General features: G+C 35.2%; 2 protein-coding genes and 1 long non-coding RNA gene across 3 annotated transcripts; 2 read left to right on the top strand and 1 right to left on the bottom strand.

Moving 5' to 3' along the window:
* Positions 610–4,703, top strand: LOC109721675 (glutamine synthetase nodule isozyme-like). The gene is made up of 13 exons (XM_020249400.1): positions 610–853; positions 1,800–1,839; positions 1,972–2,075; positions 2,476–2,524; positions 2,646–2,752; positions 2,845–2,932; positions 3,227–3,355; positions 3,492–3,566; positions 3,654–3,707; positions 3,790–3,827; positions 3,947–4,106; positions 4,186–4,246; positions 4,319–4,703. Exons 1-13 carry the CDS (start codon positions 780–782, stop codon positions 4,411–4,413), a joined length of 1,074 nt encoding a protein of 357 aa, XP_020104989.1. The 5' UTR covers positions 610–779; the 3' UTR covers positions 4,414–4,703.
* LOC109721676 lies at positions 990–1,779 on the bottom strand. Its single transcript, XR_002219262.1, has 3 exons — positions 1,621–1,779; positions 1,174–1,222; positions 990–1,053 (listed from the first exon to the last, which is right to left on the bottom strand). It is a non-coding gene; the product is annotated as an uncharacterized LOC109721676 (long non-coding RNA).
* On the top strand, positions 16,588–25,982 carry LOC109721078 (pectinesterase-like). The gene is made up of 3 exons (XM_020248497.1): positions 16,588–16,754; positions 23,731–24,110; positions 25,214–25,982. The coding sequence occupies exons 1-3, from the start codon at positions 16,588–16,590 to the stop codon at positions 25,900–25,902; spliced, it is 1,236 nt and encodes a 411-aa protein (XP_020104086.1). The 3' UTR covers positions 25,903–25,982.

The raw sequence follows: 26,280 nt of genomic DNA, 5'->3' as shown, positions 1-26,280 counted from the left end.
GTATCCTTTAATTTTAATTCTGTCATTGATTTAACGAAAAAAAAAGTGAAATGAATAATAAAAAGAGAAAAATAAAGCACTCATAAATTAAAGAAAAAATTTCAAATATCATTTTTGTGGTTTCACACTTCTTCATTTAGTATCCTGTGGTTTAAAGTGTATTAATTTATTACCCTATGGCTTTATTTTTCTCTTTTTATTATTTTCTCTACAAATTTTTTTTTGTTAAATAAGTGACAAAGTTAAAACTAAGAGGTATAAAGTGAATATTCGATAAATCTAGATGGGGTATCTGAAGTTTTTGTTTATAATTTAACGGAATATTAATGGATGAGCTGATGAAAAAAAAAAAATAAAACCACCGGATATTGAATTGATACACTTTAAATCACAAGGTATTAAAGTGAGAAAGTGTGAAACGGCATGAGTGGTATTTAAAGTTTATCCCAAATTAAAAAATATATATATATAAAAAACTTTATCAAACTATAACAATTCATATATAATTTCCCACCACTATAATATCAACTTATTATTATTATTATTATTTATGCATCATCTTGATTTTTGGTGTATAAATATCACCCCCCACTCACCCTCCCCCTCCCCCTCTCATCTCCTCCTCTCCATTGTATTCTCCTCATCCACTTATTATTATTATTATTATTGATTCTGCATTGATAATAATAATAGTAATAATAATCCTTTGCTTTATTAATTTTGTTTCTCTTCATCTTCTTCATCTTCTTCATCATCATCATCTTCTTCTTAGTTTGGCCATGGCTTTGCTCAATGATCTCCTCAACCTCAACTTATCCGATTACACGGATAAGATCATTGCTGAGTACATATGGTTGGTTTCATATATATCTCTCTCTCTCTCTTTTTATTTTTATTTTTTTTTTACATTTTTTTTCCTTTTTTTAAAAGAGATTTTTGGGTGCTTAATTAGTGAGGTTTNGCGACATTGGGGTGGCTAAATATTTTTGCTGCATTGTTTCTTTTGTTGGTAGGGATTGGATCTCCTTGTGGGGTGTAGCAATCACACATTACCTATATTGAGAAAAATAAAATAAATTTTTTTAAAAAAAAAATTAGGAGTTTAAATCAATAATTAATTTTAGTTTAAACAAGAAAAAAAAGATAGAGAGAGAAGAGAACAAAAATACTCACAAGAATATTATTTCCCCTCCTGAATGGGTCCTTGAAAATGGCTTGAGGGCTTCAATTTTAAATTTTATTAAAAAAAAAGAAGATTAAAATTAAGTTAAATTTTTCACAAGAAAAAAAAAATTAAAAATTTTGGGTTAATCACAGATTTATTCTCTGAAATTTGAGCTCAATTTCAAACTCCTGGTTTCAATTATAAAAAAATTTAGTCCTGAAGTTTGTTTTCCTCACAATTTAGTCCCTAAAAAATTGTCCCGAAATCCGTGTTAAGCTTTACGAGCTGCACTGCTGTAATTGAAACTCTGGCGACCAGATAGTCATAAAAGTAAAGATTTATTAGAGGACTAAGCTCTTACAAACTAAAACTCTGAGGATGCAATTGAAATTTGGATTATAATTAATTAAGGAACAAAATTTGTGATTAACCCTAATGAGAAATTAAGAACATACTAAAGGATCACTTCGCTGTCCTTGCCCGGCGCCTGGCCGGTGCTCGAGCCGTCGTAGTTCCACTTCGGGAGCTCGCTCGGATCCGTGACGGGTCCGGAGAGCGTCTTTAATTTTACGCAAATTATTTGGATCAAATAATGGATTAATAGAAAATATAATAAAAAAAACTTAATTAATAGGGTGGGAGGATCTGGAATGGACATAAGGAGCAAAGCAAGAGTAATTATTATTAACACAACTCAAACTCATATTATTATGTCTCTAATTCCTGATTAATGATTAATTAAGTTTTTTTTATTATATTTTCTATTAATCCATTATTTGATCCAAATAATTTGCGTAAAATTAAAGACGCTCTCCGGACCCGTCACGGATCCGAGCGAGCTCCCGAAGTGGAACTACGACGGCTCGAGCACCGGCCAGGCGCCGGGCAAGGACAGCGAAGTGATCCTTTAGTATGTTCTTAATTTCTCATTAGGGTTAATCACATATTTTGTTCCTTAATTAATTATAATCCAAATTTCAATTGCGTCCTCGGAGTTTTAGTTGGTAAGAGCTTAGGCCTCTAATAAATCTTTACTTTTATGACTATCTCGTCGCCAGAGTTTCAATTGCAGCAGTGCAGCTCGTAAAGCTTAACACTGATTTCGGGACAATTTTTTAGGGACTAAATTGTGAGGAAAACAAACTTCAGGACTAAATTTTTTTATAATTGAAACCAGGAGATTGAAATTGAGCTCAAATTTCAGAGGATAAATCTGTGATTAACCCAAATTTTTTAAAATTTTTTTTCTTGTGAAAAATTTAACTTAATTTTAACTTTCTTTTTTTTTTTAATAAAATTTATAATTGAAGCCCTCAAGCCATTTTCAAGGACCCATTCAGGAGGGGAAATAATATTCTTGTGAGTATTTTTGTTCTCTTCTCTCTCTATCTTTTTTTTCTTGTTTAAACTAAAATTAATTATTGATTTAAACTCCTAATTTTTTTTTAAAAAAATTTATTTTATTTTTTTCTCAATATAGGTAATGTGTGATTGCTACACCCCACAAGGAGATCCAATCCCTACCAACAAAAGAAACAATGCAGCAAAAATATTTAGCCACCCCAATGTCACGGCCGAAGAACCTTGGTAATTATATATATTTTTCATAAAATTTTTGGCTTATCTATTTAAATTTTTTAAAATTTTTTTTTAAAAAATTTAAATTTAAATTTAAACAGGTATGGGCTTGAGCAAGAGTACACCCTGCTTCAGAAAGATGTGAAGTGGCCTCTTGGCTGGCCTGTTGGAGGCTTCCCTGGCCCTCAAGTAATTTTTTAAACCTCTCTCACCACAAAAAAAAAAANAAGAAAAAAAAAGAAAAAAAAAAGTGTCATTTTGATGAATTTGATTCATACTTTTGCTTAGTTTGATCAACATTTGTTTCACTGTTTTTATCTTTTCTTAATCATGCTTAATTATTTCTGACTCTAATAATGTACAACTTGAATTCAAAGCTTTGGTAAAATTCGCAGGCTACGAACTAATGTGAAAAACTCGTGCTTCAGAATAGAAGTTTTACGAAAGTTTAAATATATTCTTCTTATGTTATCATTATTCTAGGGCCCGTATTACTGCGCGGCAGGCGCCGACAAAGCTTTCGGGCGCGACATCGTCGACGCGCACTACAAGGCCTGCCTTTATGCAGGAATCAACATCAGTGGCATCAATGGAGAAGTCATGCCAGGCCAAGTACATGTTCAGACACATTTATCTGCCTTTCAATTCCTGCTTTCTGAAATTGTTCTGACTACAATACGAATTAATCAATCTTCTTGTTTTTTTTCCGCGAGTATTTACGAATGTTCGTGTTTCATAACCTCGACAGTGGGAGTTCCAAGTCGGTCCGTCTGTCGGAATTGCTGCCAGTGATCAGCTCTGGGTCGCGCGGTACATCCTCGAGGTGAATTCAAAATTCAAATTCAAATTCAAATTCAAATTCAAATTCAATATGGTAGTTACTAATTAAGGCATTCTGTGATTTGATCAGAGGATCACTGAGATTGCTGGTGTTGTTCTCTCCTTCGATCCGAAGCCGATTCAGGTTAAAATTTTTCTAACATAGAAGTTGATTTTATTCTTGTTCTGTGCTTGTACTAAAAAGAGCTAATTTGAAATGCCAAAAGGGAGATTGGAATGGTGCAGGTGCTCACACTAACTACAGGTACTGAACCAAACATTGTTCATGTAGTGTTGTGTTGTGTTGTGTTGTGTGTGTTTGTGTGTGTGTGTGTGTTTGTATCAAACTTAAAACTTATTCCTTTCTTTTGATGTAATGTTTAGCACTAAATCCATGAGGAGTGATGGAGGGTATGAGGTGATTAAGGCCGCGATCGAGAAGCTCGGGAAGAGGCACAAGGAGCACATCGCCGCCTACGGAGAAGGCAACGAGCGCCGCCTCACCGGCCGCCACGAGACCGCCGACATAAACACCTTCAAATGGGTACGAATTTACGAGAAATACGAGACATCTAAGTCGTGCGAGCGAAAAGATCCACTCACTGTTTCTAACTTTCTCGCAGGGAGTCGCGAATCGCGGAGCATCCATTCGCGTCGGTCGCGACACCGAGAAGAGTGGCAAAGGTGAATATCAGTGTATCATATGTTCCATCAAAGATGCAAATTTTGACAAAAACTTCTTGGTTTTTTATATAGGTTACTTTGAGGACCGAAGGCCGGCTTCGAACATGGATCCCTACGTGGTGACTTCGATGATCGCCGAGACTACGATCCTCTGGAAACCAACCTAAGTTCGACGATTTACGATCATTCATGGGTCTTTCGCAGTTGTGTTTTCTTGTTTGAAAAGAGTGGTGGCAGGTGGATTAGTTGGTGTTACTTTTCCCTGTCATTTATCCTTTCTCTGTTCCGAATAACAGCGAAAAAAAATAAGTGATTTTGATGTTATTATCAGTACTTCTGTATCAATGCATCAGTATCTTTGTTTCAGATCATTTCGCTGTTTTTCTCAGTTGATTTGGGATGTAATTGGTTGAAATTTATGTTCTCTGAGAGATAATTGGATCTTATTTTGATATAATTTCAAATTCATGATGTTTATTGTCTAAATTGAACCAATTTTTTATAAGGAGAAACTGTGATGACCAGTAATTGCATGCAAAATGAGAGGTCCAGTGATGCGAAAATAGCAAAGAACTGTGACTGAGCAATTTACTAAAACAAGCATTAATTATAACTTGAAAATTCATCATTTTGAGATTAGTAAAACTTTGCGAATAGGAGATATTATTTAGGGAAATTTTCAAATATAGTTAAAACTTTGTTAGTAAGAGATATTATTTAGGGAAATTTTCATATATAGTTAAAACTTTGTGAATAGGAGATATTATCTAGGGAAATTTTTTAAATATAGTTATATGAGGTATTGATCTTCAATCTCAAGAAGTAATTAAGCTTTATATGAGATATTGATCTTCAATCTCAAGAAGTAATTAAGCTTGAAAAATTGATGATAAGAATAGTATAAGACTAATCATTTTCATATTTTCATAAATAACTCCTTTCGAATAAAATTAGAAAAAGTCTAAATGCATTTATCTAGTACTTGCATAAATCTTTAACCTAAATTATTTAGTTTATCTCTAAAAATACATTACTTATGATAATGAAAACTCATAGCAGAAGAAATGTAAACAATTCTTGCAACTTGGTCAAGTGGATCATATCGTATAAGATGAGATACAATTTCTATTCTTATACCAAAATTACATCATGAATCTGTTCTTATGCCAAAATTACATCATGAATCTGTATCTCAGTTTGCCATTCTCTAGTATACCATTCTTATTAATTACATTTTCCAAATGGGTGCACGAAACTCACATTCCACACAGGTGAACAAAGCATTATTTAGAATTCAATATTGTTACAGGTTTAATTAACACAGGAGTGTGTATAGAGTCCGAGTCCAATTAGAGTAGATATAGAACAATTATAGTGCAATTGTAATTGGATTATATAGGAAACAGAATAAATTAAAAAAAGTTGAGAGATAGAGGATAGAAAAATAAGATGCAGGCATGATCTCCATCGCAACCATCTCGGGGCTCCCGGTGCGGCGGCCTGGATGGCACTCCGGTGGAGGTTTTGCACTGATTAGGGCACGAAGCTTCCGTCGATAATGAACCATATATATTTTTTGATATTCCTCCAATCTCTCATTTAACTTGTAGGTTTTCGTGTGATCTAAAATATTGCTGGACTAAGAGAAATGAAGAAAAATGATACAGAATAGAAGTGGGAACAAATTAAATAAACCAATATCACACATATTATATTACCCCACTCATGCTATATGCATATAAACTAGGCTTCAACACATTGCCATGCATGATACAATCATTTCTCCTCCGTGTCTTGCCGTGATAACCCAATTTTCTAATTTCAAAAACTTTGGAATAAATTTCAATTTACCTTTTATAGTTTAGAATATTTTTACTTTACCATCATATGGTTTAAAAAATTATATTTAATTGTGCGGTAATTTCACTTGTTTTTTTACTTCTTCATCTTGTAGTTTACCGCCCTGTGATTTTTTAAAAAATTTACAGATTAATTAAGTGTAAGTTTTTGAACATAGCACGACAAAGTAAAAAATAAACTAAACCACAGAAGGGTATGTTGAAGTTTACTAAATTTTAAAAACATGCTCGCCCAGGAAAGGCCGGCTCCAGAACCCTTTTACTACTTAGGGATGTCAATGGGTACGAACACCCCAAGTTTTATCTGAATCCGAATCCAAAATTCAGCGGATTTATTCGATACTAAACGAATATAATTTTGGATATGGATGTAAAAAACGAAAACCCAATGAATTTTTATTCAGTATGGATTGGTAAAGAGAAATAATTATTTTGGGTTCAAGCTTTCAGGTTTCGGTTCAAGTTACAGGTTTTTAGTGTGGTTCGGATTTGGATATGGATTTTTAAAATCCGTCGAATTCGAATTCGAGTTTGGATTTTGGGTTTGACAGTCGGATTTTGATTCAAGTAATAACCCGCTCCGAATCCGACCCGTTGACATCCCTAGATACCTCGCTATTTCTGTTCCTTGATGAAGAAATCAAACAGTGTTTACCAAGTCAGGACTATCCTTTATTGTGTTGCTATTTCTGTTCTAGCTCGTTTTTTTTGATGGAAGGAACTTAATTAAGACAATAATGGACATTAGAGATCCATTTTCAAGAAATTAAAAGGAAAAACTTCAAATACCCCTATGTGGTTTAGCATTTTCTTATTTTAATAGCCTATGATTTAAAATATATCAATTTAGTACATGTTTTTTTTTTTTCTATTTCTGTTAATTTTTTCATTAAACCGGTGATAATGTTAGTGTTGGTAGCACATGACGGACGATCCATCGGTCTCAAGATGCACGAAAAATAGAGAAAATCGACCGAACGGTAAAAGAAATAAATGCAGAAAGAAGAAACCAAAATTTACGTGGTTCGGCAATTGCCTACGTCCACGGGAAGAGCGAGAGAGATATATTCCACTATATGAAGAAATAGAAGTACAAGCTTACACCTTATGTCTTCTCCGGATAAAAAAACCAAGAACCTTATGGTGAATCCCACCTTTCTTGTTCCAACGAAAACTCCAAGAAAATACCGAAAAAGCTTTTCGTAAAACCGAGAAGACTAAATTAGAGAAGTATAGAAACTCTAACCAAATTCCTTTATGCCGTTGCTTCGAAGAATCTGAACCGCTCAGGCAATTGGTTGAGAACCGTCGCTCCGCCGCCAACGTCAATCCGTTGCATGTGTGCTACCGCGCATCTCCTTCTCTTGCTACCGTACTGCTATACATGAAGAGAACCGGCCACCTTAATTAATTAGCTTCGCCGCATGCTAATTAATTAAGCCTCCATGCACCCCAAAAACCGCATGGTCCATATGGCCGGGGTGCTAATTAATTAAGCCTCTGAACCCCCTCAAGAACCGTACGGTCACAAGGCCGGATGCCTAATTAATTAAGCTTGGCCTCTCTTCCGTCCGTATGGCCACCAGAGGTGCCGTGCATTAATTAGCCGGACCGTAAATGCTAATTAATTTATCCACACGCCTCACAGCCGTACATGCATATGCATGTATAATAGAGAGGGATTTGCTCAATCCTAATTAATTCAATTGAATATAGAAGTCATATTATGGGAAAACAATCCTAGTGCTATGTACATTCAATTAAATTAGGATCCACCAAAAGTAAATCCTTATGAGATCCTTTTTATTTTTTCATAAACTAATAAAAAAGAAGGCATTCTTAACATTCTCCCCTGACTTCTTTTTTACTTCATTATTCTCTCTCATCTTATACACGTCCTCCCTGAGATCATATCAGTCATAGCAGTCATGCAAATTAGCCAAGTTTAGACAGTGTCTAAACTTATCCGCTATTACGGCTTGTCATGATGTCAGCTACATTATTCTTTGTGAAACCTTTATAAGCTGAATTTCTCCATCATCTCATTAGTGAGCTCCCGTAATTTGTGATACTTGATTTCTATGTGTTTGTCCTCCATGGTAAATTGGATTCCTGCGAGGACATATAGCACCTGACTATCACAACCGATAATCATTGTTTTCCTGATATGATCTCGAGTTCACCAACAGCCTCTAAGCCAGACTGCTTCCTTAGCTGCTTCAATTGCGCATATATACTCGCTTCTGTAGTTGAAAAGGCTACAGTGCGCTGCATACGTAGATTTCCAACTGATAGGTCCGCGCCCAGCGAAAGACTAACTGTATAGACCTACGTTGTCCAAATCACCCGCATAGTCGGAATCTACAAACCCCTTACTCATTCATTACCAGAATCTTTCGAGTAGAGAATACCTTTATATGATGTGCTTTCAGATACGCAAAATCCACTTCGACGGCCTCCCAGTGCTGTTTCTGGATTCGAATATACGACTGACAGCACTAATGCTGCATGTGAAAGATCAGCGCTAGTGCAGATCATAGATACATCAGGCAACCGACTGCACTGCATATGGTATCTTTGACATAGAAGTAATCTCCTCATCCGTCTTCGGACACATCTCCTAAAAAAGTTTGAAGTGTTGGGCTAATGGAGTCTTGACCGCCTTCGCTTGACATATTAAATTGCTTTATAATAGCTCGTATATATGTCTTCTGCGACAACCATAACTTACACTGTATCGGTCCGGTCTGATTCCATACTAGGATTTTTCTAGCACTTTTAGGTCCTTATGTAAATTCTCGGCTCAACTGATCTTTAATTGTGCTGCCTTCATTCGGATTCTTAGCCGCTATTTATATGCCACTATCTTGTCCTGATCGCCTGCCTGATAGAAGTGGACAATTCTGATATATTAATAAGGCATAAAGATACTATATCTCTCAACTATACCGTAAAGGTGGTACGAATCTGTCTCCTTTCCCTTCCTTTAGCGATAGGCTAGGCTCCTCGAATGTTTGTCAATCGGTCGCTTTGCTTACCATGATATCCTGATAGATGGGCTGCTCCAACCTGATATCTTACACCTCTTGCACGCTCCACCTTGGATCTGGTAGTTTTGCTGTTCTATCACGTTGAGCCTTCCTTGATGATCCTTACTGCGTGCATGCTTTTTCTGTTAAAAACTACGTCCCTTGCTAATCACTCTCTTCTTCGGCGTAGGGTCCCACGCTTGTATCTTTAAACACCATATACGTACCAGAAATATGCAGGGCTTTTGACTGTCGAATCTAATTTTTATGCGCTGATTTCCTGAATATGGATATAAGCGGGAAACAAAGGCCGTGTAAGGAGGATAATCTGCAAGTTTACTCAGTCCATCTTCCTCTGTCGTGTTTGAAGTTCGATTTGCTTGGCGGGGAGATGATTATAATTATAGGCACGCATATATATGCTTAGCCAGAACTCCTTTGGCAAATCTGCACATCAACCTCATGGATCTGGCACGTTCTAGCAATGTCGGTTAATCCTTTCTGCTATCCCATTCTGCTGTGCAGTACCTGGAACCGTGTAATGACGTCAATACTTATCCTTGCAGAATTTCTTAAACTCCGAGAAGTGAACTCTCCACCATTGTCCGTTCGAAGAACCTTGACCTGCTTCCCAGTTGTTTCTCCACCTCATTCTTCCAATGTCTGAACTTTATAAATGGCCTCAGACTTCTTCTTTATGAGAATACCCAAACCTTACGGGGAGAAATCATCGATAAATTGTAATAAAATATTGCGCACCACTTTCGAAGTCTACACGGAGCCGGTCCCCACACGTCCGCATGGATTATACTCAAGTATATTTTACTTTTATGACTGGAGGTCCTGAAACTCAACCTTTTCATTTTTCCAAATAAACAAAATTTGCAGAAATTAAGTTTACATGATTTAATACCTTTGAGTTACTCCCCTTTTATGCACATTCCAAATCCCTTTTCATCCATGTGGGCTAGTCTATGTGCCAGAGCTCCATTCATCAGCATCCATGATTTCTGAGGATTTTACCGCAACGCCTTCATATCACGACTCGCGCATCAGCCTGTACAGATTCCTTTCTTCTCCCTTCATGCGACCATGCACCTTTTTTAACTTGCCGCTTACCTGAAATACTAATAGAGACAGCAATAGAAAGTCAAGAGTACAAGTGATTATGAGATTCAACCTGAGATCCGGATATGTTCACATCGTTAAACTCCTCACCGGCGACGCATCAAACATCTTTATTTTTACTGAGTTCCGATACGAACCATCTTGCAGCTAGTGCGATTACCCATCATTAACACTACTGCCTTCACAAGACTTATAAGTATAAATAAGACCTGTTTGGAGACATGTGATAAGAACAACCAGAATCTAATATCCAGTCCCGTGAGAGTCAGAATCTGTTGTAACCGTCAGACGTCCTGCGAATCACTGGCTACGCTCGCCGTTATCTGCAGAGGAATTCTGATTTCGCAGCCAAGCCTTCCTCTTTTCGCAGTTCTTTTTCATGTGGCCCCTTTCTTACAGAAGTAACACTTCATCTTTTTGATTTTGACTTGGAACGGGATTCTTTACCTGCATCACGTTCTCTGATCGTCCCCTTCCTCCACTTGTATCATTACGAACCAACCTGCACTGTTTTCTTCGGTACTCGCCTGCAACCTAATCTCTTCAGATAAAGTGTCGATGTAACATCTTCCATCTTTAGAGTTTGCTTCCCGGTACAGTATGGTGGTCACCAAGTGATTGAAAGGACGACGAAAGTGATGTAAGAAAACAACGCCTTATCGTCCTCGTCAACCTTGACATTAATGCTGAGCAAATCCGCAATAATTTTATTAAAGGTGCAAGTGTTCCATTATTGCCTACTTCCTTCATGCGTAGCCCATATAATTTTTGCTTTAGGTTCAGCACGTTCGAGAGGCTTTTGTGTATGTATATGCTTCTCTAGCTTGTTCCACATGCGACTGTAGTTTCTTCATCCATTACGTTATACATCACCTCATCTGCTAGACACAATATAATTGTATTCACCGCTCGCAGATCAATATCCTCCCAATCTTCGTCGCTCATCGACGTCGCTTTTCGATTTTCGCGAGCAACGCTTATGAAGGCCTGTTAACCAGAAGGGCTTCACTCTTCTCTGCCAGAGACGAAGTTTCCTTTACCGTCAAATTTCTCCACACTCAAACTTAGGAAGACGAGACTTTCGACATCGTACTGATGTGCACGAACTTATGCTCTGGATACACTTGTTGGGAACCGGATGGATCGTCCGTCATGTGCTACCAACAAAGATTGACGAAAATAGAGGAAATAATCGACCGAACGGTAAAAGAAATAAATGCAGAAAGAAGAACAAAAATTTACGTAGTTCGGCAATTGCCTACGTCCACGGGGAGAGCGAGAGAATGTATTCGACTATATGAAGAAATAGAAGTACAAGCTTACACTTATGTCTGCTCCGCGGATAAAAAACAAGAACCTTATGGTGAATTACCTTTCTTGTTCCAACGAAAATTCCAAGAAAATACCGAAAGCTTTTCGTAAAGCGAGAAGACCCAAATTTAGAGAAGTATAGAAACTCTAACCAAATTCCTTTATGCCGTTGCCTTCGAAGAATCTGAACCGCTCAGGATTGGTTGAGAACCGTTCGCTCCGCCGCCAACGTCAATCCGTGCATGTGTGCTACGCGCATCTCCTTCTCTTGCTGCCGTATGCTATACATGAGAGAACGGCCACTTAATTAATTAGCTTCGCGCACTGCTATGTTTTTTTTAATTAAGACCTCCATGACTCCCAACTAACGCATGGTCCATATGGCCGGGTGACTAATTAATTAAGCCTCTGAACCCTCAAGAACGACGGATCACAAGGCGCGGTGCCTAATTAATTAAGCTTGGCCTCTCTTCCGTCCGTATGGCCACCGGAGGTGCCGTGCATTAATTAGCCGGACCGTAAATGCTAATTAATTTATCCACACGCCTCACCCAGCCGTACATGCATATGCATGTATATATAGAGAGGGATTTGGCTCAATCCTACTCTAATTCAATTGAATATAGAGTCATATATGGAAAACCAATCCTAGTCTATCTAGGATTCCAATTTAAATTAGGATCCACCAAAAATAAATTCTTATGAGATCCTTTTTATTTTTTCATAAACTAATAAAAAAGAAGGCATATCTTTAATAGTTAGAACCATATGGTACTAAAATAAAAAATTGATAAACCACAGGAGAGGGGGAGGGGGTGGGGTTATTTGAAGTTTTTTCTGTATGCTTTAAGACTTTAACAGAGAAGTTAATGAAAGGGCCAACGGAAAAAGACAAACGTAGCTATAGATTGTTTAAATTATACACCTTTAAACTACAAAATACTAAAATAAGAAAGCATTAAATCACAAGATGGATATTTGAAGTTTTCCAATAGAAGAGTAAACAACTTGGGTAAAAGTGAACTCTTGGTGCAATTAGCCCTACGTTTTCATGACAATGGCTTTTTTCAAAGCTCATTTTATATCCAACAGAAAGAAAGTGATAGCATGCTATCGTTTCATTCTTTTTGTTTAAGTCGAAAATATGAAGTAACTACATTTCAAACTTAGAACTTGAGGTGCCAACCTTGCATCAACCGTTTTGCCACTTGCGTTGCAGATAGTCGGTGGAAATGAGCAGGGACAGAGCCACGTATAGACCCAGAGGGGCCATGGCCCCTCTCAACTTGTCAATATTTACTTTATAATCTTTTGGTAGCTTATAATTTTTTAGTTAAATTTTAAAATATATGGGCCTATCTTGTAAAAAATTTTTAGTGTTAGTGTAGACCTCTCGCTCTTCTTATGTGTTTTATAGTTGAAAATATACTAAGAACCTCTTAATTAGAGTGTATTTTGAAATAAGTCATTTCAAATCAACTTTAAATATTTTATTTATACATTCTTAACTTTCTAATTATTTTTGATGAGCTAATTTATTTAACTAAATAAAAGAGTATGCTAAATTTAATAGCTCGGTTGAATATTAGTCATTGGTTGTTATTATTTTATTAAAAAATTAAAAAAATTTAAATTCTAACTAAATTACTATTAGATTTAGTAAAATTCTTAAGTTATTTGAATGGAATAATACAAATAAAATAATTAGAAGTTAAGAGAGTGTAAATTAAAGAAATAAATTTAATATTTTTAACATTAATTATCTAATTACTAAATTTTTTTATTAAAAATTTGAGTAGTTAAACTCTTTTATTTGCTAAAATTTTTAGTTGTACATATTTTGGCCCCGTGATTGATTCCTCGCTTTGTCCCTGGAAATGAGTTTGCCTAAAAATTGATGTTAATAGTTATATTTGGGCATGTTTCCTATTATAGTTAATTAATTCAAATTCGGCAAAAATTCAGTAGGGGTATAATTCACATAAAATTCGTATCTCAATTTTTAAATTTGTTGAAAAATACGTCTTAAAAAACGGGTTTGCTAATTATTCGGATACGCGATTTATACGAAAATTATGCGTTCACTAATTAAAAATTCAAGATAAAAAATTTGGCTAGTAAACTAAGCTTTTTTCTCTAAATTTATGCTACTAGTATACATAGTTATAAATTCTTAAGAATATAAAAATAGAAAGCTACAAAATAAAATAGATTAAGTGAAAAAACAATAGCAAAGTTTATTGTTGTCTCCCTCCTTATTTTTTCCATGACCCACATATTCTGGATATTCATAAAGTTTTTTAATAATTCAAAAAGAGATTTTATTCAAAAATTTTGCACCTTTTTTTAGCCGAATAGTTCAGCATACGCGAATTATTTACGAGTAATAAATAACCCAAAAATTCACATTTTATTTTGATTTTTTGGAAATAAATCGCATACGGTTTTATTCAGATTTTCAATACTTCACGAATAATTCACGAATTAACTAACTAATAGATTGATCTTTTAGTTAGCAAGGTATTAGAGCGAATTCTAAATTCGTAATTATATAATGGGTTAATTATTCATCTTTTATCTCATCTATCATTATTGATCTTTTGGTTAACTATTGATTTTTGCATTAAAAATATTTAAGAGTAAATACGGAAATTTTCAAATATAGTTATATCAGATATTGAACTTCAATCTCAAAAAGTAAAGTAATTCACAAATTGACAGCATTTGAGAGAAATATCAGAATAATAGAAAATTGATAACCTCCATTATCTATGATTAATCATTTTTATTATTCATAATTAAATTCGTTTCTAATAAAAGCAAAAGACAGGTCTAAATACATTTATCTAGCACTATGAATTTTTAACCTAAATTACTTAGTTTAGCTTTAGTAGGAGCTTTAAACTTATCACTATGATAAAAAATGAAATCGCATGAGAAGTGTAAACAACTCTTACAACTTATTAATTAAATTATATCAGAAGAAAGAGCATAAAGTGAGGGTACAACTTTTATTATTGTCCTAAAAGTTTCACTTAAGAATCAAACAATATACAATTCTAAGATAGTTCTGAAACTAAGATAATTTAATTGTATTCACCACGTTCATCATGAATCTGTATCCCATTTTGCCATTCTCGGGCCACCTCGCTACTGTGTTCACCTCGTATATCCATTCTGATTAAGTAACTCTAAGCCTTTCTCCTAGCCAAGTTAATCAAAGGCGTACAAAACATAGCGAGTCCAAACGGAGCACATTACATTTTTGACACAGGCGTAGAAAACTCACATTCCATACAGGTAAACAAAACATCATTAGAATTCAATGAAAGTTACAAAGTTCAATTAACATATGAATACAAGAATACGAGTATGGAGTCCAATTATAGTAGAAACAAGACAATTATAGTGCAATTGTGATTGGATTACATGGGAAAAAAAGAATTAAAGAAAGTAGAGAGATAGAGGATACAGAAATGAGATGCACACAGAATTAAATGAATCAGACAAGCATAACTGGCTCTATCTTGAAGTAGCAGCCTCGTTAGGTGAGGCAGCATCAATGCTTTCAAAGTTGAGCAGGTAAAGCATATGATGACAATAAGGAAGGAGGGACAGGTAAGGCTTATGATGACAATGAATTACATTTTTAGGTTGTCGATTGTCCACATCACGGAGCATGCGGCTGCCCTGATCTCCAGGGCATGTATCTAGGGGCTACCGATATAGTACTCTAGAGGGCTGATCCAGGGGCTACCGATACAGTACTCTAGAGGGCTGATCCAGGAAGTTTCTACACTCAATAGAACACAAAAATTTTGTCGAAAATGGACCGTATATATTTGATATTTCTCCAATCTCTCATTTAATTTGTAGCTCTACAATACTCCATGCAGTCTAAAATATTGCCTGACTAAGAGAAATGATACAGAATAGAAGTGGGAACACATTAAATATACAAATGTCACACATATTATATTATCCCACTCATGCCATATGCATCTTGACGAGGTTGCAAGATCAACACATTGCCATGATACAATCATTTCTCTTTGGTGTATAACCCAATTTTTTATTTCAAAAATTTTAGGGTAAATTTCATTGTACCCCCTTGTAGTTTAGCGCAGCTTCAATTTGCAACCCTATGGGTTAAAAATTTATACTTAACTATTCTGTAATTTAACATACTTTTTATTTTGACATTATGCAGTTTAAAAAGTTACCCTTTGCTATTTGAGGATTTTATTTTTGTTTCGCTGTAAGCATCTATCGTTAAATAGGAAACAACTCTATAGCTTTTAAATTTTTTTTACTTAGCTACCCTATTTGATGGCATATTTTTTTAGTAAAAAAAATATGGGTTATTTAAATACAACCTTTTGAACCATATATAATGACAAAATAAAATGAGATAAACCGTGGGAGGACAAATTAATACAATTTAAACTACAAGATATTGAAGTGAAAAAGTGCTTAACCACGAGAGGGGTATTTAAAGTTTTCCTATCTTTAGTGCCCAATTACATGCAGTGACAAAGGCCAAGCAAAAATTCAAATGGGTCTCAAAATATGAGGACATGTTCCCACTTCTGCAGCAGAAGATATGTGAGAAGCCTACCCCTTGCCTTGCCAAATTTGCAACAACTCTTTGAGTGGGAGGAGGACGAGTCTGTGGCATACTACTTCGAGATGTTCTAAAGATCTCAAAAGAATTACGAGACCTACGACAAGGAACTCTTGGCATTGCACCATGCGATGAAGCACTGGTGGTCTACTTCCTAAGCAAGGAGACATAGGTGCACACAAACCACCGCCTGCTTTAGTACCTACAAACACAATCAGAATTACAACAAGCACGTCACATAAAGTGAATGGCATATTTACAGCAGTTTAATCTGGTGATCAAATACAAAAAAGACGTCAACACCAAATTAGCAAATATGCTATTGCGGCCTACCAATGGCAGCACTTTAATTGTCGGTATCTATGCAAGTTCAACCAAGTTTTCATAAGTATGCCGACATGTACAGATTTTCGAGTGGCGCTGGCTGACATCGACGCAGGATACTTACTAAGTTTGTCTTCCAAGACAGTTTACTATACAAGGGTGCACCGCTATGTGTACCTAAAGATGGTGATCACGTACAATGGATCCAGGAAGCCCTACTTCCAAAGTGGCAGGTCACCTTGGGGACGATATTTACTGACCTCACAAGCAGAGTGAAGTGGCACAATTTGTGAAGGGATGTGTACTAGCTGTACTATACATCCAAGCTCGCTAATAGCAAAATGGGTCTCTACACTCCTCTTTCAGTGCCAACTCGTGACGCTCATCCACAGGAAAGTGTTTCCATGGATTTCTTAGCAGACTTCCCAAGGACCTAACAGAGACATGACTATACTTTATGTGGTGGTCGATTAATTCTCCAAAATGATAGTACTTGTGTCATGCAAGAAAACAATCACCGACAAGGAAGCTGCGCGGCTGTTCTTCCAACATGTTTTGACACATTTGGGCTACAAAGTTCGATTGTTTATGACCGTGACAGACGTTTCTTTAGCAACTTTTGATAATCTCTGTGGTCTATGATGGACACATGATGGAGTACGACTTTCCATTCTCAAATTAATGATCAAATCAGTTAACCGAACAATTGTACATCTGCTACACGGATACAACGCTCAACATCCCAAGACTTGAGATGAGAGCCTTTCTTACTTGCAATTCATCTTCAATCGAGTTATACATAGTTCTACTAGCAAGACTCCCTTTGAATGTGCTTGGGTTATTTGCCATAAAGCCTATTTGACTTGGCATTCACAATCGAGCAACCGTAGACCACCAAGGAGGAAAGTTAAATGGTCAAATGGTGAAGGCACGACACTTCTTGGAGAGCATTAAGAAATGCATAATGAAGTAGAGTGACAAGTTCAAAAATCTCAATAGAATTATAGAAAACGACGTGACCAACATCGAGTGAAAGGCGATTTTCAAGAGGGCAATCTCGTCTGGCTTGATCTCAGCAAGGAGCACTAAAAGATGAGTGTAAGAAGTTTAAACCCATTTACTATGGACCTTTCAAGATCCTGCGTAGGATTGGTAAGAATAATTGTCAATTGGAGCTACCTACCTACATGAAGACGTATTCAGTCATCAAGGTCGAGAACCTAAAGTCCTTCGAGCCACTGATGCGGGATGATGAGCCTGAAAAAATATTACCATCCGAAAATGATCTTGTGGTAGAACATGAAGAGTAGCTAGCTGAAGATAATGTTCTGGAACACAAGGTCACAACCACATGTAAAGGTAAATGTGAATCCTTTCAGATTGGATGAAAAGATCAAGAGCCAAGTGCCGCCTAATGGTTCACAAAGAAAATTAGGAGAGCTCACTTCTTTCACTTGCTATTTTAGATCCAGCGGGTGCCGGACTCGTTTCAAAATTAGGGAGTCACGATTAGATATGATCATAATTTCGGATAAAGTAGTGTTAGTTCCACTGGTTGTAGATAAGACAGAATCAATTCCAACTATTTTGGTTGGGATAAGAATTGAAGCAGCTTCAGTGGATCACAAGAAATTTCGATAATGATAATTTGAATAAGAATAGAATAAGGAGGTTAATGATTTTTTTAACTATTTTATTTTTATCTTTTTGTAAGCCTGAAAGTAGGGATGGAACTGGGCGGGGCTTAAGTCAGGTCATACTATGTCCAATCCCGGCCCAAAAAAAGATATCAAGCTTTGGGTCGGGTTTCTACCCAATTTTTTTTAAAAAAAATTAATCCTGGCCCAGGCCCAAGCCCATGCCCAATACCCATCGGGCTTTATGGAGGCCAACTTTATGCATTTGTTATATAGTACAGATATATTTTTATTGTATAAAATAAAAATAAAATAAAATATTCTCATATGAATAAATAATATATATTACATATAATATTAAGTTACATGTATATAACTATATATATAATAATACGTACTATATATTTATTTAATATATATAATTGTAAAAAGTAATACTATTTATAATATATCCATATATGAATATATAGATATATAAAATATCCTCATATATATGAATATATATCCTTAATAACAATATATCTATATAATATATTATATCATTTATTCCTTATATGGACAAATATATTATATATATAAAAACTAAATATCTTATTTTTAGTAACTAATATATCTGGCCTTCAAGTGGGCCCAGCCGGGCTTGGACATGTCCAAATAGGCCCAAAACATTTTCGGGTCTAAATTTTAAGGCCAGTCCATATCCAAATTTATAATTTCGATATCCAAAGCGCGCCCTATATATGACCCATCAAGCCGGGCATTGTTTAGGTCCGGATCCAGTTCCACCCTACCAGCAAGGCTATAATTAAGGGCCCAATTGGCTCCTGTGAAGACATTCTATTAAGACAGTAAATGTACAAACTTATTGAATAAGGCGGGTAGCGTGCTACCTTTTTCTCAAAAAATAGTAAATGTACAAACTTTTGTCGCTAAATGCGTTTTTTATGTATGTTTTCTAGTATGATTTTACGTATCCACCGGAAAGACACTGCGACATTGCTTTCTCATCTCTAATATGATTTCAGATATTCAATAGGGAGGCGCTGCGACATTGTTTCCTTCTCTTCCGACGAATTAGTTAAGGCACAAAGCCTTCGTTGAAGACGGAACTTATTGATATTCCTCCAATCTCTCATTTAATTTGTAGATCTACAGCACTTCTTATGGTCTAAAATATTTCCTGACTAAGAGAAATGAAGAGAAATGATAGAGAGTAGAGATAAGAACAAATTAAATATACAAATAATCACACAAATTACATTATCCCACTCATGCAATATGCATCTAAACTAGAGACTTCTTTTGGCAATCGCCAAGCTAATATTGCAAGATTAACACATTGCCATGATACAATCATTTCTCTTCGGTGACTTGCCATGATAATGGACTTTTTTTTTTACTTCAAAAACATTAGGGTAAACTTCAATGTACCTCCTATAGTTTAGCGTAGATTTACTTTATTATCCTGTGATTTAAAAAGTTACACTTAATTATTTTATAATTTAGCATGTTTTTTTACTATAACATCATATGGTTTAAAAAGTTGTGCTTAACTATATATCCAAGGATTTTATTTTTGTTTTGCTGTTAGAATATTCTATTGTTAAATAGGATACCACCCTATAGTTTTTAATTTTTTTCTACTTTGCTACCTTATTTGATGGCAGATTTTTTGGTAAAATGCGAATAAAACTATATATGGACTATAATTAAGAATGACAAAGTAAAAACGAGCAAAACCGCGGAAGAGCAAATTGATACACTTTAAGCTATAAGATACTAAAATAAAAAAAGTGCTAAACCACCGTAGGAGTATTTGAAGTTTTTCCATTAAAGGTTAAGAATTTGGATAGCCGTACCTTTTTATCACAATTGCTTTTCTCGTAACTCATTTTTACGTCCAACAGAAACAAATGGTAGCATGCTATCGCTTCAATCTTTTTTTTTATTCAATTTGAAAATGTAAAGTAACTAGACTTTAAATTTAAAATCTCAGGTACCAACCAGCAACCCTTTTGTCACTTACGTTATAGACGGTCAATAGAAACAAGTTTACCTAAAAATTAATGTTAGTACATATTTTTAGGCCCATTTCTTATTAAATCATTCTTTTGGTTAATATGGTATCAGAGCCAATTCTAAGCCCTCTTGAAATTTGACAAATTTAAATTTTCGTAATAATATAATGGGTTAATTCTCTATCTTTTACTGAACCTATTAATATCAGTCCTTTGGTTAACAATTGATTTTAGCATTAAAAATAGTGAAGAGTAATTAAATAGGGANGCTATTATACTTTGCCAAATCTTACTTTTCTTTTAATTAATGATTCAAGTTCAATATATACCTCATATAACTATATTTGAATATTTCCCTATTTAATTCTCTATCTTTTACTGAACCTATTAATATCAGTCCTTTGGTTAACAATTGATTTTAGCATTAAAAATAGTGAAGAGTAATTAAATAGGGAAATATTCAAATATAGTTATATGAGGTATATATTGAACTTGAATCATTAATTAAAAGAAAAGTAAGATTTGGCAAAGTATAATAGCATTTGAGTAGAATATTAGAATACTAAAAAATTGATAACCTTATTTTCTGTGACTAATCATAATCATATATATATTCACATATTTGCAAGCAAATCCTTACCATAAAAGTAAAATAAAATACTAAATGCGCACATCTACTTAGTTTTTAAACACACTTTTACGCCTTTTTAACCTAAATTACTTTATTTTAGCTCTAGAAGTAAGTTTATATACCTCACAATATTGGAAACTGAATAATTATCACTATGATTGAGAATAAGAAATATAACATGAGAATTGTAAACAGTTCCTGCAAATTGTAAAGAGTATAAAGTGAGGATGATGAATATTAAAAGTTGTAAATTCTTAGACCAAAAATTTCACTTCAGAATCAAACAAGTAATATACAATTGTAACATGCAATTCAAAAGTTTTACTAATTAATATCTCCACTTTTTTTGTTTTCTTTTTGGTTGGAGAATTAAATGCATGGCATATAAGGACTTAGTTGCATAGCTGGGGCATTAATTATTTGGTTTAAATGGATAGATAATTATGGGTACATCAATTGCAACTATACCCAATCCATGTGTACTGTGGTTACAAGGAAAATTTTATCCATCTAAAGTAATAAATCAAATAAACAAAAATAGATTATAAATTTATTTATACATATAAATATAGAGTTGACTCGAGCCAAACACGAGAGAGCAGGGTTTGAGGTCGGGTCAAAAGTAATTCGAACATGTTTTGTGTTCGGCTTGAAATTAAAACGAGCTGAAAAATTCGATTCATTTTTAGCTTGAAATTAATCAGATTTGGCTTGAATTCATTTCGAACTAGTCGAATTCATCAAGTTTAATAAAATATTAAGATAAAATTATGCATAACTGACATGAACTATGGACTATTTTGATTTGTCTATCCAATCTTTCAAAATTTTGATTTTACTATCCAACTTTTCAATTTGTATAATTAGGATTAGTTAATTGTACTTTGACTTAAAAATTTGAATACTTTGACTATTTTCATAGGTTTAATTAGTATATTTCATGCAATTTTTATTAAAGTAAGTAACTACCTCAAATTTTAAGGTCAAGGTGTCGTTGAACGAATAAAATTACATAAATTAAAAGACTGGATAGTAAAATTAAAATTTTAAAATTTTGTGTAACTAATTCAAAATGTTTCTTAGTTTAGGTAGGTTCTATACATTTTTACCAAATATTAAATTAACTATGGCTTTGTATTATTACTAATTTATTATTATTGATTGCAGTTTTTCTTTTTTTAGGTAAACACTTGTTTTTTTCCTAGTATTAAACTAAAAATAATATTCATACATGTTATTTATTTATTTTTGAGTTATATGGAACCAAACAATACTGGCGAACTTGATCGTTAGCTCATGTTTGACTCATTTTTTATTTTCGAGCCGACAAAATGAGCTCGTATTCAACACGTTTATTAAAGAAGGGATCGATCTGAGTTAGAGCCAAGTTAATTTGAGCTTGAGCACGAGCTGGCTTGCAAATAATACTACTCGCACATTATACCCTCTTACTTAATTAATTTTGGAAACAAATTAAATGTTTCAAATCAAATCAATAACTAATGGTTCATGATACCAAAATATAACAAAAAATATTAAGGAAACTAGTTTTGAGATGTTACCTAGATATAAAGATGTGTTTAGAATTGTTTAATAATTAAATCATTATGTATATTGATTAAAACGAAGCACAAATTAAGCTAATATTTAGCACTACCCTTTTGGAATAAAAAAGCACGCATAGTCCTTTTCAGTAATTAATATCAAGTAGAAGTTATTTAATGAAACAGCTTCATTAATTAGGTAAATTAATTATTTCTATTTGTTGGCTATAATATAGGCACATGAAGAATACGTTGGGTTACACCTATTCTACGGAAACATCCTATTAATTATTAACCAACACAATGGAATAAAATGCATGCAACAAGGTACTCAAATTAAGTGCTATTCTACTGCTCCCAAGGTAATTGTTAAGTAAAATATATATATGATGGATTAATTCTTGTCAGAAAGAAAAAGAAATTAATTAATATGTGAAAAATTTTTACGTACGCAGCAGTTCTGCCACTTTATCAAGATATTAAAATATAGCAAAATAAAACAATATTGTTGATAAGCGTCGGTATTAATTGTATTTGTACAGAAATTTTCTGCACACAGCTTATATGCAAACAAACACTGAGAGCTAGCCATTGGAAATTACAATATTGTAGATCAAGTAAATTGGATTGGTTTAGCTTAATCAAATTTTGATTAATTTGTTAATTGGGTGATAAATTAAGATCATATGCAATGACTTTTTTCTCCAAAAACAATGCATGGCTCTCCACAATTCAAAGTTAAAAAAAAAAAAAACTATAAACCCCTTAATAGTTTTTTTGACCTGTACCGACATTTAAAAGTGTCGCTATAAACCATTTTTGTTGTAGTGATTTTGGCTTTATGCGGTTTAGTATATTTTTCACTTCGCTATTCTATAATTTTTTAATAAATATTTACTTTATCATTCCATTTCATATAGAATTTTTTAATGATTTAAAAATTAAACCACAACCTAATTTGAAGTTTACTCTTAATTAAATACTCCATTACTAGTTGCTACAATATTTTGCCATAAATGTCACCCCCTTCTCTCTCCAACCATATACATGTATATATGTATATATNNNNAAAAAACTCCATGAATATGTCTAATATTATTAACAAGCTAGGCCTCCTCCTCCTCCTCTTCTTCTTCTTTGCCCTAACCACTATTCCTTCGTTCTCTCTCCCCATCATAACCTCATGCAACCAAACCCCTTACCCTAACACATGCGCTTCTCTGATGCAATACTCCCCTCCTCCTCCTCCTCACCAAACCCTAACTCAACTCGGCTTCCGCGCTGCGCTCCTCCGCGCGACGCTGAACCACGCGGCTCGGGCTGTCTGCCGCCTGGCCCGCCTCGCCGTTTTCCGGCACCAACCTGTCGGAGTCCGTCAGCAACTTGCTCGCCATCAACGCCGCGTTGGCTCCGCCGGTCGATAGCGGCGGTTTCGTCAACAGGCGGCTCCTGCAGCAGCACTTCTCGCCGGCGGCGGCGGCGGCGACCGACGCTGACGTCGTGGTGGCGAAAGACGGGTCGGGGGATTACTGGACGATATCGGAGGCCGTCGCTGCCGCCGCGGCGAGGAGGAAGAGGGGCAGCGACGGGGCGCGGCGGTTCGTGATTTACGTGAAAGAAGGGGTGTACGACGAGAATGTGCGGGTAACGTACGACGTGCCGAACCTCGTGATGATCGGAGATGGCGTCGACCGGACGGTCGTCACCGGGAGCCGCAGCGTCGGCGACGGGTCAACGACGTACTCCTCGGCAACGTTCTGTGAGTTCTTAGTTTAACCATAGAGTACTCACACACTCTATAACATGTAGGGGGCTTCAAGCCGAACACGACTTGACCAATCAACAATAAATTAAAAAAAATATATTAAATATATATAAAATGTAAATTTATTAAATCTTATTTATTAGATTTTGATCTAATGATTGTAATTTTACATACAAATAAATTTTTTTATAATTGAGCTCGCCTTTGTATTTTTATTTTGCTAAAAATTAAATGTTAAACTAGATATTTTATATATATAATATATAATATTTATATCTATATATATATTATATATGATATATATATAAATATAATTAAATAATTTATTAAAATATTAAATACATTCGTTTTGACCTGTTATCGAGCCGAATACGAGCGAGTTGACTCCAGTTGGTCTTAGCTCCTATTCGGCTTGTTTATTAAACAAGCTGAAAATTTCAGTTCGTTTACTAAACGAGCGATTCGATCTCGAGTTTATTTCGAACCGAACACGAACTGACTCGCGAACAGCGAGCTGGATTGCCACCCCTAATAACATAACACTTTGTAAAAATTATTATTAATAGAATAGCTAAAGCCATATATGTATATAATTATTTTAACTATATATTGTGGGTATCTGTCACTCAGCTCTACTCAACTAGTTCTCAATTTTTGCTTGGTCTTGCCCTATAGAATTGGTATAAATTTTCTTTTAAAAGGTTAAAATATACGAAACTTATCCAATGTATTGACTGTTTTGATTCGGTCATTCAACTTTTTAAAATCTTAATTTTATTATCTAATTTTTTAATTTATTTAACTTTAGTCAGTCAGCGATATTTTGACTTTAGAATTTGAGTGTTATTATTACAAGTTTAGTTTGTATATTTTATATAATTCTCCTAATTTTAAATTATTTGAAATAAGTAATTAGTTTAATTTTTAAAGTTACCGTACTGTTGACTGACTCTAATCAAATATATTAAAATTAAAATTTTGAAAAGTTGAATAGTGAAGTCAATCTGGTCCATAGTTTGAATAAATTCTATACATTTTTTCCTTCTGTTTTAGAAAAATAAAATAAAATTAAAGTTTTGTATAAAATATAACACTAGCGGTGGCCGGCGACGGGTTCATCGCGCGAGGGATCACCTTCGAGAACACGGCGGGGCCGCAGATGTACCAGGCGGTTGCCGCCTGCGTCGAGTCGGATCTCGCGGTCTTCTACCAGTGCAGCTTCAGGGGCTACCAGGACACGCTTTACGTCTTCTCTCGCCGCCAGTTCTACCGTGAGTGCGATATCTACGGCACAATTGACTTCGTCTTCGGTGATGCCGCCGCAATCCTCCAGAGCTGCAACCTCTACATTCGGAGACCGTTGGATGGCCAGATGAACTCCGTAACGGCCCAAGGACGGTCCGATCCGAACGAGAACACCGGAATAATTGTTCACGGTTCGGTGGTGGCGGCGGCGGCGGATCTTAGGGCGGTTAGCGGTGCTTTTAAGAGCTATCTAGGGCGACCGTGGGGAAGCTACTCGAGAACGGTGTTTATGAAGACATCGATGGACGGGTCGATCGATCCCGCCGGGTGGCTCCCGTGGAGCGGGAGTTTTGGATTGAACACTTTGTACTACGGCGAGTACTTGAATTCGGGCGTGGGAGCGGACACGAGCCGGAGAGTGCGGTGGCCCGGGTATCATGTCATGAGCACCGTCGAGGCATTGCAGTTCGCCGTCGGGACCTTCGTAGCCGGGGGCGCGTGGATTGTCGGGGCCGGGGTCCCGGTCACCTTGGGTCTTTAATGTGAAATACAGATTACACTGCTCAATATATCGTATGTTGCACTTTACTTTCTAGATCAAAAAAAATGTTCATTTAACCTTTCTCGAAAATCAAAAATACCTTATCAAATTATGTTAGCATGAAAAAATAGTGCGGTGGCCCCAATACTCTTTTTTTTAATTCCTCGAAGTAGTGAAATGCATAATTTTTTTTTATCTAAAAGACTAATTCAGTGCTAACATCATAAGTTTTCAAAAGACTTAAGTATATATTTTTGGCTAAATTATAAAAAAATTCCTATAAATACCCTCTTTTCAACTTTTTCTCTCTGACTTTTAGAAACCTATATTTCGTCCGCTTAAAATTTTTAGTTGTTGCATTTAGCCTCATTCCGTTAA

This window comes from Ananas comosus, linkage group 15 (genome assembly GCF_001540865.1).
Source record: "Ananas comosus cultivar F153 linkage group 15, ASM154086v1, whole genome shotgun sequence".
Taxonomy (NCBI): domain Eukaryota; kingdom Viridiplantae; phylum Streptophyta; class Magnoliopsida; order Poales; family Bromeliaceae; genus Ananas; species Ananas comosus.
Note: the sequence above shows the minus strand (reverse complement) of the source record. Positions and strands in the feature narration are given on the sequence as shown.

What these genes read in the sequence shown, in the direction of transcription:
- LOC109721675 (XM_020249400.1), top strand. Translation starts at nt 780, where the DNA reads ATGGCTTTGCTCAATGATCTCCTCAACCTCAACTTATCCGATTACACG. An exon ending in ACATAAGGAGCAAAGCAAGA is followed by an intron (nt 1,840 to 1,971) that starts GTAATTATTATT and finishes GTAAAATTAAAG; the next exon opens with ACGCTCTCCGGACCCGTCAC. An exon ending in GGTGCTCACACTAACTACAG is followed by an intron (nt 3,828 to 3,946) that starts GTACTGAACCAA and finishes TGTAATGTTTAG; the next exon opens with CACTAAATCCATGAGGAGTG.
- LOC109721078 (XM_020248497.1), top strand. Translation starts at nt 16,588, where the DNA reads ATGCCGACATGTACAGATTTTCGAGTGGCGCTGGCTGACATCGACGCA. An exon ending in CCCTACTTCCAAAGTGGCAG is followed by an intron (nt 16,755 to 23,730) that starts GTCACCTTGGGG and finishes GGAGTCCGTCAG; the next exon opens with CAACTTGCTCGCCATCAACG. An exon ending in GTACTCCTCGGCAACGTTCT is followed by an intron (nt 24,111 to 25,213) that starts GTGAGTTCTTAG and finishes ATATAACACTAG; the next exon opens with CGGTGGCCGGCGACGGGTTC.